We start from the raw sequence: 15,871 nt of genomic DNA, 5'->3' as shown, positions 1-15,871 counted from the left end.
CTGACCTTCATTCCTTTCATAATTTTCTAACATTCCGGCAGCAATTGCTTACATGGAAAAAGGGTTTAATGTATATCGTACTTCTCTTAGTGCAGTTTAGCATCTGGAAACTGGAAAGAAACAGCCTGCTTCCTAGGGACCACATTTTGAGAAGTGCTGACTTAGGCCACAATCCTGTGCAGTCACAAGGATGCAACTGTATAGAGCTCTTTGTAGATCATTGCGGGGGGGGGGGGTGTGTGGGGATTATAATGTTGCAAGTGGATTTTTAAAGATGCATTAATTTAGGTACTTATTTGTGCTTTTTTTCTTTTCTTTTTCCCTTTGTGCCAAATTGCATGTCAATAAAATAGGTGTTAAAGGTTTATGCCCTTTTAGGAAAAAGGTAATCATGTTGCTATGGAGTATCCCAGTGCTGAGAAAAAAGAAAACCTGTTTAAACAGAAAAACTGAAGTTCTCAATTTCGGAAGTGAAACCTTTTATTTACTTTTTGTTTGATTTTAGCTCCTCTGAAGTCTTATTTCAATATAATTCAGAACTAAGTTTTTTTACATATTGTTGGTTTTCACTCTTGTATGGATCCTGAAAGGACTAATTTGTGATTTGTTTGCCAGCTAGAGCAAGTTTTAAGGCTGGAGAAGGAAGTTGTATTTTACACATAGGGTTAAACAACTCATAGGCTTTGTAATTGACAAGTATTGTTCATTGCAAATCCACAAGGTCTGAAGAATTTTATACTTTTTGCAGGTCTCAAACATCACTGTTTCCAAGCTCTGCAGGGAAAATTATAAACCTTGTAAAGTACATGTTTTCACAATATAAATGGTTCATCATAAATATAAGTCACCAAGAGTCATGGCTCTTTCCGAATATGCAAATAACTGCATAAAGCAGAGACTCTCCTGCTGGCTTTGAACTGTATATCCTACTATCAGAGTTCGTAAGCTGTTTGGTGGGAGAAACTGCAGGTTCTGAGAGAGTCAAAGGTAGTTCAAGAGTATCAATCTTAATGATTTCCTGTGAAACACCACCTATTAGAGGCCTCTGCCATGGCCTTTTCTAATTTTTCCAAGCTTATCAAGGGCTGTGTTTGTCTGCTATAAATTAATGCTGTCAGTATCATGAACTGTAACCTCAGTGAAGGCCAATACTGTTTCTAATGGACAGTAGTGAGTTTGCCTGCTGTTATGAACTGCAGCAAGAGCTGAGGAATCCGAAGCTGATGTCTAACAAGGGAACAAATCCATCGGTGTGCCCTCTGCCTCAAAGGTGATCTCTAAACTGATAGAAAGTTTCTCACAAGCTAGCTAGCCCATTGCTTTAGCCCAAAGATGGATAGCCTGTGTCATTCGTTCCTGGTAGCTTTACAATGACCTGTTCTTAATATGCCAAAATTTCCTTTCATGGGTGTTGCAAAAAGAAATTATAACATTTTGAACAAAGCTGTTTATCAATGGATAAAATCAGTTGAATTTTCAAACATGGAGCCAAGTCTGATTTCTACTCTAAACAGCAAAGAACACAATGGCAAAGGTGTGTGGCTACAAGTTCAGAGCTGCAAATTCCCCTTTTAACTGGACAGCGAAGGAGCCTTGTCACTAGGCCAAACCAGGCTGTGCCACATGACACCTTCCTGCCTGGTTTTTTAATGCTTGTCAACTGTACTGTCCAGGCTGGGGAAAAGCCTTTGGTTTATCTTAAATCACCTTAAATCTCCAACTAAACTTAGACTTACCCATAGACGAGAATGAGACTTAAAAGGGAGCTAGGTGGTACGTAAGTGAAATTATTTTGGCATTTCTGACCAGAGCCCTTCCTCATTATGAATTCTGAAGTGTGATTTAATAGGGTATAAGGCCAGTGTTAGGTGAACATGTGTGGAAAGCCCTTACACCCCGCTCTCTGCTACAGCCAGGTCTTGGCCACCAGAAAGATTTCAAACCTCCCAGCCCTTTCCTTTTGGGATTGGTCCTAGCGAGGAGCACCAGGGTCAGGGACAGGCAGGGCTATGGAGATGGGGACAGAAGGGGCTGGGGAAGCACTGGAGACCAATGTCCTTCATTGTTACTGAGGCTGGGACACACAACCTCAGGCTGGGCCAAAATGGGTGCTGGGTCAAGGGTGGGGACTGGAGGCCCCAGGTGGGACTCATCAGAGTTGTTAAGGCCATGAGTGCTTTCAGGCTGAGCCTGGGGTGTGTCCTGGGCTAGGGGTTGTATTGCAGTGAGGTTCCAGGTTGCTCTTCTGGGCTGGGGTCTCTGCTGGATGGAAAACAATCTCCTTGTGCTGGGGAACAAAATGGCTTGTGTGACTGCCTTCCCCTTCAGCTGGAGGCTTGTGCCTGGTGACAGGGCCAATGCCACAGCCTTGCAGGCTGCCTAGCAGCAAGAGGACAGTGCTGCTTCCTGAGGTGAGCTGATGGTTTGGTGGGCTCTGACAGGGTGGCATTACAGAGAGCTCCTTGTCCTTTGTGCTAGCTGACAAATGAAGAGAACAAACTGTCTGATTTTGTGTTTTATTGGTCAGTGTCCTGACAAAAGGCAAACGTGCTGTGAGCTGTAGCTGATGTAGAGAATGTGAGCTCTGCCAGCAGTGAAGTTACACTGTAGCTGGGTTTGTCTGTGCATCTGTTAGAACTTATATTGTGAGGATTATGCTTGTTGGGCCAGGAAAGAAAGTATGTGGCCAAATCCTGATCTCAGTTGCACGTGTGCCGCTCCCAAGGCAATAGGGCTGCATCCTGGCTCAGCACATGGCCTAATGAGGTCTTGCATGATTGCAAATAATGTGGATGGCACACTGGAGAACAGGCAAACAACTGCTCCTTGTTTTGCTGTGCTCTCTGCACTGCAGCATCTGTTTTGCTTCATCTTTTTTTAAAAGAAAACCACAAATATTTTTCACTTGGGAGCCGATAAATAACAGTGCTTACATTTTTCAGAAAGTTTTAGAAGGGAAAAAAAGTGATTTTTCTGGTGTATGAAGTGCTTATGTTTGGATTTGAGCATTAATTCACAGATTGTCTCTTATTGTTTTGTTCCCAGCTTGGGAAATCCTATGGGGTATTCTCCCTCAGGAGATCACATGGGGTGATGTCTTAGCTTGATTTATTTTTATTTGTGTATCTAACTTTGTACAGAATTGTCTTTCACAGCAGCATTTTTTAATGGAGATTTGTATTTCTTGGAAAATTTGGCGAACTGGGGAGTATTTAACAATTTGTCAATGAAACTTGAAATTTGTTGCGACTTCGATGCACTTGATGTGGGGCTGATGGGTGTGATGTAGTAAACTAAGATGCTGTTTTAAAAGGTTGTGGTCAAAAGATTATACTATGTTTTTTTTCTGTATTAAAACAGCTGTGTTCTAGCAAATGACAGGCTATGTGTGTAAACAGCAGCAGGGCTAGCATGAGTCTAGTTTTAACACTTCTCTAATACTTTGTCTTTCTGCAGTACCTTTGTTCTTGCTTCTAAATATGTTTTATGTGGTAGATGGCAATTCTTGTAGAAAAGTAATTTTGGTTAGGTCCTGAGGTAAGCTCAGATATTTTTGTAATAAAAAATGATCTTTTATATGTGTGTATATATATAGAAAATATATATAGCTTTCTAATAGCTGAAATACATAATGTCTTGTTTCTATTTCTTAAGTAAATATCAGCTTACTGTCTTGTTGTTTATCCAGCATCATAAATATAGAAATCAATTTACAAAGCAAATGCATAATTTTGGGGACACCATGGGAACATGGGGACAACACTTCATTTTAGAATTGGATAAAACAAGGAAGTCAACAGCAAAGCAGGTGAACCAGGGTAAGCATGTGACTTGGAGGAGGTCAGAGGAATCAATGAGCCCTCTGCTCTGGTGGGGCTGTCTTCCTATAAACTCCACACACCTCTCTGGCCTCCCTTGGAAGAGTGGAACGGGAAAAGCTTGTTCTTTCTAGAATCTGTGGTGTACGCATGGGGGGAAGGTTGTCACCCCTTCTGAACAGAGAAAGTGGCCTGCAATACTTGTCAGTTCGACAGATGTATCTGCTTGGTTGGTTGGGGTGGGGGTTGCTGCATTTTTACCTTGCTTTATTGTTATGTGCTGATGGTGGTCTTGGAAGCGGTGTTTGGAGTGAGCTGTTGTCTGTCCCAAACTTTGAACAATTTTTTAATGATGGAGTTGGGATTGGACCTTTCAAAATTTAGTAAAGTAACATGATTAAATCAAAGCCAAGCTTCTAGTGACATCAGAGAATACCAAGACAGAGGGCTTTGTTAGGAATAATTGTAAAAGTTTTCTGATCTATGCAAGCCTTGCTGTATGAACTTTAAAATGAAAAATCTTTTATGTTCCATGACTGAGTAGAAGTAATTTTTAGCTATTATGAGAGAGGTTTAGCTTCATTTAAATTGTGATACAAGTGTTGCTGAAGTGCCTGTAGGACTTCATGCAGACTTGACTTTACTGCAACACTGATTTTTCTTTTTATAACATTTATCTTTCTGAATTTATTAAACTTTTTTCCACACTTCTCCTCAATAGTTCCTTCACTATAATTGGGTTGTATATTTCTCTACTGTTGTGCAGGATAATGTAAATACTGGGCACTGAAGTGCATATTATTACTTTAAAAACTCTGATTGGGTGACAACAATTTATCACAATTATAAATTACTACATAAGTCTTATATTCCACAGTGGGAACTTCAGTGAAATGCTGGCACTGCATAATTAGCTGGTGCTAATCTGTGTCTTCAGTTTTGGACCATCCAAAAAAGATTTTATGTTTCCTTTCCTGAAATAAACAAACTCAGCTTCTGAACTGTCAGAAAATAACAGTAGTTCTTAAGGGCTGATCGTTACCAGCCTTTGTCATGGGGTTGTAATTGTTTCATGAATTCTGCTTCAATCAGGGAAAAATACACTTAAGTGCCAATAAAAGTTTTTATGCTGCTATGATTTCCTCCTGACTCATCTTCCTCCTCCCAATTTATGTCTTTATTCTGCTGTCTCTGTTACTAAGCAACACTGTACATGGTTTTAATGCAAATGACTTCAAACTCTGCTAGTGAGGCAGAATAACATCAGGTTAATTTCCTGATTAATATATCCTACAAAGCAGTGCTGTGCTCTAAAAAACTCAAAGACAATGGTTAGGAAGCTGCCTCATCTCATAAGGAAATAAAGTGTTTAATTTTTGGGGGTGTCTTCTAGGTTGTCTGGCATGTATTTAAAACAACCTTTCCAAACATATGGAGTGAATGCTTGGTTCCATCATCTTGACTTGATCTGTTCTCTTGAGCCACCTGGCTGATTGCACAGCCCTTAAATGATGCAAGTGGTTTTCTCGTGGCTGTATTTTCCTATCTTACAAGGGAAGATAAAATGATTGTTCGGATGCTATTTTTTGTTCCATTTCTAAAATTGCTGCTAGTATGTGAGTTTTTTTTAGAACCAAGTGTTATCTTTTCATTCAAACCAATAGTAAAACTCCAGCTGACATCAGCATGAACAGGACTCAGCCAGTGTCCAAGCTTGCTTGATAAATTTCTTTTGCTCACCACAGTACCGCTCCCTGTATTGTGCATGGAGGGGATTGCATATTTTTTCTCTCTTCATAATGCTAAAATTCAGAGTCTTATTATAACTATAATCTTGTCAATACAGCAATCCCGTTTTAGATGGAAATAGAGCAGACTTAATTACTGCACTACAGAGATGTTAGGAGTGGTTTAGACTGCAGTAGCTGTGCACAAGAACAACTGTGACAGGCTTATAGCTGACGTTTGCAGAACTGCTTTGACTTTACTTCTCTAAATCAATGGCAATAGTTGCTATTACAGGTGGAATTTGAAAGTATGAATGTAGAAATATTAAAGGGTTTGAAGTATACTTAAATGCACACTCACAACTTTGATTCCTGAAATGCCTGAGGTCAAACAGCCTGAGGTAATATTGATCTTATTTTGAAATCTACCCATTTTCAATGCAATGGAAGTAATAGTGTGTAATGCAGCTCTAGGAAATGGGTCTGCTTTGACCAGTCTTCAAATATTTCTTGTTCTGGGTATTTTAATTTTTTTTTCTCTCTGTATAAAAACATTTTCTCTCCCAATACTTAGAGGCCCTCTGAAGGAGAAATAAACACCTAAATGTCTGCTGGAAGATTCCTGTCAAATACAGAGTTGACAGGATGAACAGAAGACCAGAAATCTAGTTTAATTTTTAAAATAATGTTTAAATTGTGATTCAAATCTTGTGTGCTAGAATGTTTGGTTTTGTATTTGGTAGAGAATGCATGAGAGAATTGCACTGTGCTTTTGGGGAACTAAACATTTCCCAAATTTAAAGCACATAGAGAAACTCTTAGACTCCTTTGTTTTATGTGGAATAACACTTGTAAACCCAATCTGGGGTTAACACATTTATGGAACACATCCTTAGTACTGTTCCTGTGTTCTCCTCCACTGTTACAGTGTCTTTAACAGCTATGCATGAAATACCCCCTGTGGGTTAGGAAAAGAACGTATGGTAGAAAAACGCCCCAAAGTTACCTGTAGATATGGTTAATGGAATACAAGGCTTTGCCAAATAATAACGAGCAATAGTGTATGTTAGTGTGTAGTTGCAGCCACGCTGGCATGTGCAGCAGTGGCACGTATCTGCTATTGCTGGATGGCAGTCAGTGTTGTATATTATGAGCAAATGAACACTGCAGGCATTGCAGGTATTTCATTGTAGGTGAAATGTAGGGATGTCCCTATCTATGGTATTTTTTTTCAGGATGTCATCTCCATGGCAGCTTTGGGCCAGAGGAGTAAACTTTATCTGCTGTAAGTGAAACTGGATTCCATGAACATGTGCTGTGCACGCTAATTTTCTGTGCAAGTCTGAGAGGTGATGATCTGCTTGAAGCTAAAAGTTATGAAGCTTTGCAGTGTTGATCAGCTTCTCTTCTGGCATGGGTAGATCATCAATCAAATGATATCGCAGGAGAGATAAAGGCATGTTCTATCATGGAATAACCTTGTCAAAATATTTGAGTGAACTTGGCAGAGAATTTAGCCTTTAAGCGGCTCCAAGATAAGCAGTGAAGCGTAAAGAAAACTTTATCTTGCAGAAGTCTCTTGGGATGGAGGTAAAAGGTCAAAATTAGAATATGCCTTTACATGTATTTTAAATCTACCATATACTTTTCTAGTGTCATGATAGCATCATGATTCAGTTCCACATTTAGATCCAACATGTACTTGTGGGTTACAGTAATGAACACTGATCCATCCAGATTTTTGGAGTGTATTTGATATACACATTAGCAGTGAGTCCCACAAGAACACTGAAGTTAGATGCTTAAAGACACCATAGGTAAAAGAAGCCACAGGAGCATATCCCTTGATAGAACATTATCTAGACTTCAGCAGTAAGTGCAATGTGCTTTTCCAATAAATATTTTAAGTTTTCTTTAATAGGAAATTGAGTCACAGGCCTTGTTGGTCATAACAAAATTATCTGCAACTTCAGAATTGCTGAGGTATGAGCTGTACAGATTATGTATGTTTTCATGTAGAATCCGATGTTCCTGTGAGACTCTGCACTTTGTTCTGATACCTGTGTTGGGAGTTAAAGCTAGAAACACAGTTACTTGTAGTTTTGGTGAGAAACAAGACTTGGAAGAAACAATCTAACCATATGATGTGAAGATTAAGTTAAACCAACACTTATTTAAAGTTATTTTGGACTGTTTAATATTCTCCATATTGCAAAATACAATCAGTCTTATATAGCTATTTCTGTGAAAAATGCTTTTTTTGCACAGTTATACTGGACAGAAACTTGTCTAAAATGTGATAAATTCTTCTGAAACCACTGTGCATGTCTACTGTCTAGTCTCACATAAAAATTACAGATGACACCAGTATGGAAAGCAGAGAAATTCAAGAATACCAGAAATACAATGGCTGGATTTAACACGTATGCACTGCAGTACAGCCCAGTATATAATGTAACTCCTTGTTTATGACCTATCTCTGAAAGGGATCCTGCAAACTGTACTCATTCCCTCACTTTGTAGGTGCTCTTATACAGAAAGGGGGCTTTGGGTCTGCAAGTTTTCATCATTCTGGGAGGTTTTTTAGAGTGCAAACCTGAATTCTTATGGGAGTAGAAAATACCTAAATGAATTAAATTTACATCTTTTGGCATCTCATAGCTGTTCAGCAAAATTAAATATACATAGCACTACTATAATATATATTGTGAATTTTTTTGTTGGTTGGTTGTTTTCTGATGTAGATTTTGTGTAAGTGTTTATATACCTTGTGTTGTGGTTTTGTGTGGTTGGGTTCTGGTAGAGAAGGGGGGAGTTTAACTCTCCTAGCCAAAACCAGTACTGCAAGCACGCAGAGGACTTAAGGCTAGGCAGGCAAAGCTCATGTAAGTCTCTAAGCATGACATTTTCATCTTTTCCTGGGCGTATCTGATGGGCTCCTAATGCATAATTTAACTTTTTTTTTCTTTCCATTGAAACAAAAGTCAATAGTAGCAAATTAGATGCTTACCTTAATCACATCCTGTGATGGAAAAATTTCTGGCTATTCATTTGATTTTGTAAAAATAGCTGAGTTTACATTTGCTTAAGAATGATTCCTCACTCATAACACAAAATTTCAATATTTTCTACTCTTTTTGTTTATTTTCAATGAGGTAAGCTTTATGGCTCACTTTGGGATTTTTTTTCAAATTATTTATTTTTAAGTTAATGGCAGTGTGAAGTATCTTTGCAGTTTTTCTTCTGTTCAGCAACGATCTGCTTTCTACCCTATCCTAACAATTTGTCACCCTCTGCTTAGGCTGTAAAGCTCCAAGGGGACGGATGTGTGTTTGTGTACCTTTACCAGCTCCTGCACCAGCGCCTATGCCTGAGTGTAGCCTCACAGCACTGCCAGTGCGTAAAGCTGAGGAACAATTAAAATACATAGGAAATAAGTTATTCAGTAGATAAGCTATAAGAATTTCAGAGGCCCAGCCTTTAAATTTTTTCACTTTTTCCAGTTGAGTGACACTATAGAACAGAGCACAAAGTGGGGCTTACTAGGAATATGCATGCTTGAATTCAATTTTATTTTCATACAATTTTGAAATGGGAATATGTGATCCATTCTACCATTCCTCTGGAAAAAAACCCCAAAACACATCAATCCCCTCTATTATACTGGAATCTGGCCCTGTTTCCATTGAAGCCACTGTATAGTGTGGTGGTGCTTAGAAACACCAAAGCTAATTCTAAATAGCTGACTACATTTATGTTGCAGACTCAGCTACAGGCAGCCTGAGTCTGGCTTCCAGGGTTGTTATTCATAATGTAATGTCATCCTGTATTCTAAGTAAGTCTGTCTCTATAATTTAATTTAGCTTCTAAAAAGTTAAGCCTAAATTCTCTTTTAACCTGCATAGAGGAAAATTAGCAATAATATCTACTCCAAGGAAACTTTATTCACTGGGAGACACAAGCGAGTTGCTGAACTGCAGTTCTACGTATGATTTTGTAGCTACCCAGGTATCCTTTCCACTGCGAACTGCAGACACAGCCTGTTCAGCTAAAGAGCTTAAGGGGAGCTGGGTTAGACTTTGTGTTAAAGGAATGAGGAATGGTGGTATAAAATATTACAGTATAAAATAGAAATACTTTGGTAAGGTTGATATTGTCTAAGACATAGCTATTGATCTGCTTATATTAGTGTAGTACTTTCAGTAACACAGAAACATATATCTACTTTGAGGAGATTACTACAGCAGTGGAGATGGCTTTCACAAAGACATTACTGATGGCACGTATGTTTTTAGTAGTACTTCAGACAATAAAAATTCTTATAGTAGTAAACTTCTACAATATAAAACTATTTCTATTGAATTAGAAAACATTAACATCCACCACTTCACAAATTACAGCTGCACAAAAATATTTAAAAGAAAATAAACAAGACCTTTTAAAGCTGTAAGCCATGGCACTAGTGCACTGAAAAGATTGCACAATGCTGTTCTCAGACGTGGTCTCTACCTATTTTTCAAGTCCTTAGCCACATCTGCAGAACTCACCGGTGGCAATGAATTTGACAGCTCTGCCATTAACATTGAAGATTTGCTATTTCAGCCTTGGTAGCAAGGACACTGTCAAAACAGACTCAGTGATTGATAGAATAACCTCATCACTTTGCACAAATGGATGATGGTTTGTTGGATGATGGTTTGGCCAAGCCTGTAATGTGATGTGGAAGAGCAGAGCTGGAGACCCTGACCTTGTGAGCAGGGTAAGAATGGTTTGATACAGTCTACACTGAACAAGACATTATTAAGAAACTTAAAATAGTCTGTTTACTAGTGATCTAAAGAAATTATTCTTAGGGGGTTTTGGTTGTCTTTCTTTTTTTTTTTTTTTTTTTCCAAAAATAAAATTAGGTATTTACATTTAACACCAAATACTTCCAAAATAAGCAAGTCCCTGCTTTAGGTGGCCTTCTGCCCCTGTCCAAAGTATTTGTTTCGCCTTTCCAATGCAAACTTCTCCCTGGGAACACTTGCATTCAGTATACTTAAAGAGGAGGTCACTAAGTAAATCGTTGCTGGAGCTATGCAAGTAAAACTAAACCCAACCTGGGAATCCTGCTATATTCTCTGCTGCTGTCACAGTATCAGGATGATGAAAACCATCACCTAAATAGTAATTCAGGTAAAGTAAAGGTTTTTTTGCCTCATATTTATCTGAAGCACTGTGATTAACAATGTAAACATGGGGAAATTGTCTGAGAAGCCAAATTAATCCCCGCTGTATCTGTAGCAGTTTTGTTGGAATTTGGGCTAACCAGTGCAGGTTGTATAGTAAGATTCAGGATAGGCATACAATAGGCAAGCAAGTAGGGAGTAGAGAATGAAACATGAGTCAATTGAACTATTGCACAATAAATAGAAATAAATCATCCTGAGAATGAAGAGCACTTTGGATACTCCTTTTAAAAATAACAGCATACTATTGCATCTTAATTAACTTCGTGGGTTTTCCTAGTGAGAATTTGTTCTTAAACATACGTAGCTAGTTCTTTCAATTAAGAGGGCCCCCAAAGATCACAGTCATACAGGGCCAAATCTTACTTCCTCTTCCTCTGCTGGCAAGGAGTAGGTTCTTGCACCAAAGGATACTCTACCCATTTCCTACCCACCCTTGGGAGGGACCATACAGCCAAAGGTCCGCAGCAGCAGCAGGTCCTGCCCTCAGTCATGCTGCTGCTCTGCATGCACAGGTCTCCAGCACTGTGCTTTCAGCAAGGAGGTGAGCAGTGTAAGGCTCAACAACAACGTGTTTCTCAGCACCTGCATTGGCTCCAGCTAGATGTGTGAGGAAAGTGGTGTGGGTGTGCAGAGCAAAACAAGAACTCTCCGGTTTGCTGACGGTGTGGAGCTTTGTGGGGATGCCCACAACTACAGGGTGGTACACAGTAACTCTGTGCTCCAAGAGTTTGCTCTCTGCTGCTGCTCAGCTAAGGGCTGATGGAGAATTTATCTCAAGATATTTGTCAGTGTACGTGGATTTGCCTCTGTTTTGGGATTTGTTAGGAAACACTAAAGTAAGATCCACTATTGGCAGCTGATAACGATTTTCCTACCCCTTAGGAGAATGAAATTTTCCAGCATTATTCAACAGCCACTTTGCCCTCCACCTTCTTTGCCTATCAATTCAAGGTCAGTCTTGCCTTCATAGCACACCAGCTGCAGTCCCTCCTGCCTTTCCTGTAGCAACCCAGCCAAATGTGCGTGCTCGTGCGTTTTCCCATGACGCAGGCTGGCACAGGTGGCAGCAGCAGCAGCCTAGGGGACACAGTCTCTTAAAAACACAGGATCTGGAGTGATCAAAATCACTAACCAATGCCTTCTCTCCTGCTTTCTGCTGTAATACAGTCATCTTTATCATTCACTATTGATTCTGCTGTCATAAATGAGTCCTTTCAGTTAAATACTTAGTTATCATTTGCTCAAATATGCTTTTATATAGTTTATACACACACATACGTATATATTGTCTTTGGGGTAGCTCTTATAGTACTGTGAAAATGACCTATGTGCTGTGGTTGTTGGGGACACTGGATTTCAAAGGGATCAGCAGGTGATGAAACGCTTGCTTAGCCCCTGCCCAGGGAGTCAACTGCCTCCCAGGTGGACAAGTTTGTGCTTCATTTCCACAGGAGTTTTGCAACAGGCCAGGACCTACAGATCCATCGGGAGGCAGGGAAATATTGCTGCCTCTTCTACACAACTTTTGAGATGAAAACTGAGCCTGTGGCTGCAGCCAGCAGGTGGCAAGCGCAGCCCGCGGAATTCTGCCGGAGCCAGAGCCGGGGTTGCTGGCGAAGCTCCTGATGCTGCGCAGCATGTGCGTATGTGCACAGAACACCACAGCACGCAGGGAAAGGGCAGCTCCGCCTGTCCCTTGTCAGCTTATGGAGTGCTGGGGCAGCCCTGCTGCTCTGGGTGCCAGTTATAATGCATGGGACTATTCCCATAGCCGTTTCTAACGAGTGGCGTTCTCACAGGCAAGGATAGAGATAAGCTAAATATAAAGCATTATATATAATTAGCCATCATTTAACTGTGTCTTTAAATGGCACCAGGTTTCAAATTTTGGGATGCTCTCTTGAAATTAAATTAACTTAAACCTTTAATGAACAAACAGCTTTAGTGAAGTTTCGGTGAATTCTCACAGTGCTTTGTGACATGTATGTCTAGGTTCCCATTTTGCAGTTGGAAGAACAAAGGCAAAACTGAAGGAACTTGCCTTAAAATAAGTAAATGAAAGAGCAGAAGTGGCAAAAAATTCCCAGACCTGGATGTAGTCCCATTTTTTTTTTTCTTGAAAAGTACTAAAGAAGTAACTCTTGCTGTGTTTAAAAGTAATTTCCTAAGGTAAAAATAATTTAATAATTTGTGTATATGCAAGAGATTGATAATCAGAAAACATGGATGATCCAATCACTTGCTACGTGTGGCAAATGTATAATTTTTATTATAAATATTGCAAGTTCTCAAGGGTCATGTAACTGTCTACATGATGTATAAAAGTTTTGGAAGCTTTTTAAAGTTTTGCTATCTCAAAGTATTTATGGACTCATTTATCTTTTGAAGACAATACATGAGTGTGAATCAAGGATAAATATTTTCTGAAGCTTGTTATTTGAGGTAAAAAAGGATGTATGAAGAGTTGAAACTTCCTATGGTGCTTGCCACCTTTCTCACCTTCCTTATTTGTTTGGAGAGTTGATCCAGACTTTTGTTCTGATTTGTGCTAGCATAAATGGGAATTTATTCCATACAGATAAAAATGGTTCTATAGGGAGGAAATATTCTCCATTTGTATAAATGGAGAGGAATTCCACGAAAGTCAAGAACGAAGTTTGGTCTCAGATGTTTTGTGATGTGACTAAAAGTAGTATTAGTCCAACTGTTACAGAAGTGTTGTCACATTTTTGGTTATGATATTGTGACGTGAATAAATGTCCAGGAATTTGGAAAAAATTGAGTGGATTTGTTTAGTTGGTAACTTCTCTCATTGGGTGCACTGGTTACTATACAAAAATAGTTTTGAGTTTTCTGATTGTCTCTGTCCCAGAACTCATGTTTTCAAATACAGGATTTTACTGTCGCATAGAGTAATGGAGTTGACCCGCTCCATAAGTAACATTCTTCGAAGTCAGTGTGCATATCATGAGGAAAGCTTGAGTGTGTCTCTATGTATACATATACTTTTTTAAAACTCTTATAAAAATAGCCAGTGGGATATAAATGTACTTTTATGAAGCAATGTTTGAAAGCTATGAGTAGGAATATAAATCTAAAAATATTGTTTCTATATTTAATAAATAAATCTGTGTTTTATTGCATATATTATGAAAAAATTGCCATTTGAAAAAAGAAAAATAGCATAAATTGAGACCAATTTCAAGGACCTTAAATTTCATTTTGAGTAAAATTGGACCTCTATATAACATATATTTGAAAATATATTATAAATATGATGCTTTGACATCTGTGACATTAAAAACCAAAACTAAACAAAACAAGCAGTGTAGCTCCAGCAATTTCATGACCAAAATTTGGAATAGCTCCTGTATGTGCAGAAAAAGTCCTTCTCAATTTGTGTAATGAGCTTTTCCTTTAAAAAGGCCTCTGAACTTGTTAGTTTCCTCTACCCTTATTTTGTAGCTCTGAGTAAACAGCAGGACGCTGACAAACTCTGACATGCCTGTCCAGCGTTTAACGTTGCTTTCAGTAAAGAAAAACAAAATGAACCCCAAGCAGTCCTCTTCACAATGTAAAAGAAAAGGCCACTGCTAAACCTTTACGGTGTGATTTCTCCGAGGTGTTCTAATGCTTCTGTAATGAGCAGTCAGCTGTGAAGTTCATGGGCTGCAGATGAATTCTGTCATTCTTGCTGCTTCGCTCCCAAGGTTGCTCAAAAAAGTGCTGCAGAACGGATCACGCCATTTCGAAAGGCCCAGCAGTCTTTTTAGTTGGCAAGCGAATGTTTTCTGGTGGCCGATATGAGAGGGAGCTCATTTTTGTTGTTAGGCTTGGATGTGTGCTGACATTTGGTGGAATGTATTTTATTAGCTGAAGGAAGTATTTTTTAAAGTTCTTCCCAAAGAAAACATAGAAGAAAGGATTCAAACAGTTGTTAAAGTAGGCGATGCAGATGGTGAAGGGCATAGCCGTATCCACGATATCAGTGATTTTGCAGTCTGTTATTACATGTAATTGAATTAATACATCCAGAAAAGTGAATACTTGATGAGGAATCCAGGAGAAGAAGAAGAAAAATACTATTGCCACAATCATCTTAAAAATATCATCGTTTCTAGTCTTATTTTTTTGAATTTGATATGCCTTCTTTAGGGTCTTCCAAATTAAGGTGTAGCTTGTTAATATGATCAGGAAAGGAATTAAAAAGCCCAGCAAATTTTTGGATAAGCCCAACCCAACCCGGAGCGTCGTGTTATTGTTGTCGTACCGAAAACCACAGACCGTCATATTCAAGTTCTCAGCAAAGAATATGTTACGGTGGATGATGACGGGCAAACTTGCCACCCCGGCGAGAAGCCAGATGGCAATGCAAGTGATTCTGGCAACAAACATGGTACGTCGGATTCGGGACTTCACTGGGTGTACTATGGCCAGGTACCGGTCAATGCTAAGGCACGTGAGGAGGAACACGCTGGCATAGAGGTTGAAGCTTATCCCTGCTGATGCCAACTTACATAAACAGTTGCCAAAAGGCCACTGGTACTCCATGGCCGTGTAGGCTGCCCAGAGTGGCAGAGTTATTAAAAAACACAGGTCAGCCAGCGCCAGGTTTAGAAGAAAGATGCTGGCTACTGTTTTTAATTTCATGTAGCAGTAAATGACAATAACGACCAAGCTGTTCCCAAATATGCCTATGATGAAGATGATGCTGTAAACAGTTGGAACCATGATGTAGATGTAACTGTGCCTTCCCGAAACAGGACAGTCGACATGGATTCTTTTAACAGTTTCTTCGGTAGAGTAATTTGGGACCATCTTGATCTCTTGTGCTGTAACCTAGTTTCAGGGACACAATATGAAGTTCACACCTAGGAGTAGAATAGGAAAAAAATATTATTCGTGACAGGCTTAATTTTTAAGACGTTTCAATTAAGTGTCATGTTTTTGTGTCTAACATTGTGTCAATGTCTCTGGATTTAAAAATAAGCCATCTTCAAGTGCTTTCTCAACTTCTAATATAGACTTTGAAGAAGAAAACAAGGGTCTGAGTGTTAGGAGTTGGCTGAACAATGTTAGATTCTTTTTAATA

The 15,871-nt window shown here is 39.2% G+C and overlaps 1 protein-coding gene across 1 annotated transcript; it reads right to left on the bottom strand.

Moving 5' to 3' along the window:
* Window positions 1-14,517: 14,517 nt before the first annotated feature.
* Window positions 14,518-15,622, bottom strand: AGTR1 (angiotensin II receptor type 1; the record flags this gene model as incomplete). Its single annotated transcript, XM_084267181.1, has 1 exon — window positions 14,518-15,622. The coding sequence occupies exon 1, from the start codon at window positions 15,595-15,597 to the stop codon at window positions 14,518-14,520; it is 1,080 nt and encodes a 359-aa protein (XP_084123307.1). The 5' UTR covers window positions 15,598-15,622.
* Window positions 15,623-15,871: the final 249 nt, after the last annotated feature.

Source organism: Gallinula chloropus, assembly GCF_964237585.1.
Source record: "Gallinula chloropus genome assembly, chromosome: 8".
Lineage (NCBI taxonomy): Eukaryota > Metazoa > Chordata > Aves > Gruiformes > Rallidae > Gallinula > Gallinula chloropus.
This window is presented reverse-complemented; position numbering and strand designations above follow the sequence as displayed.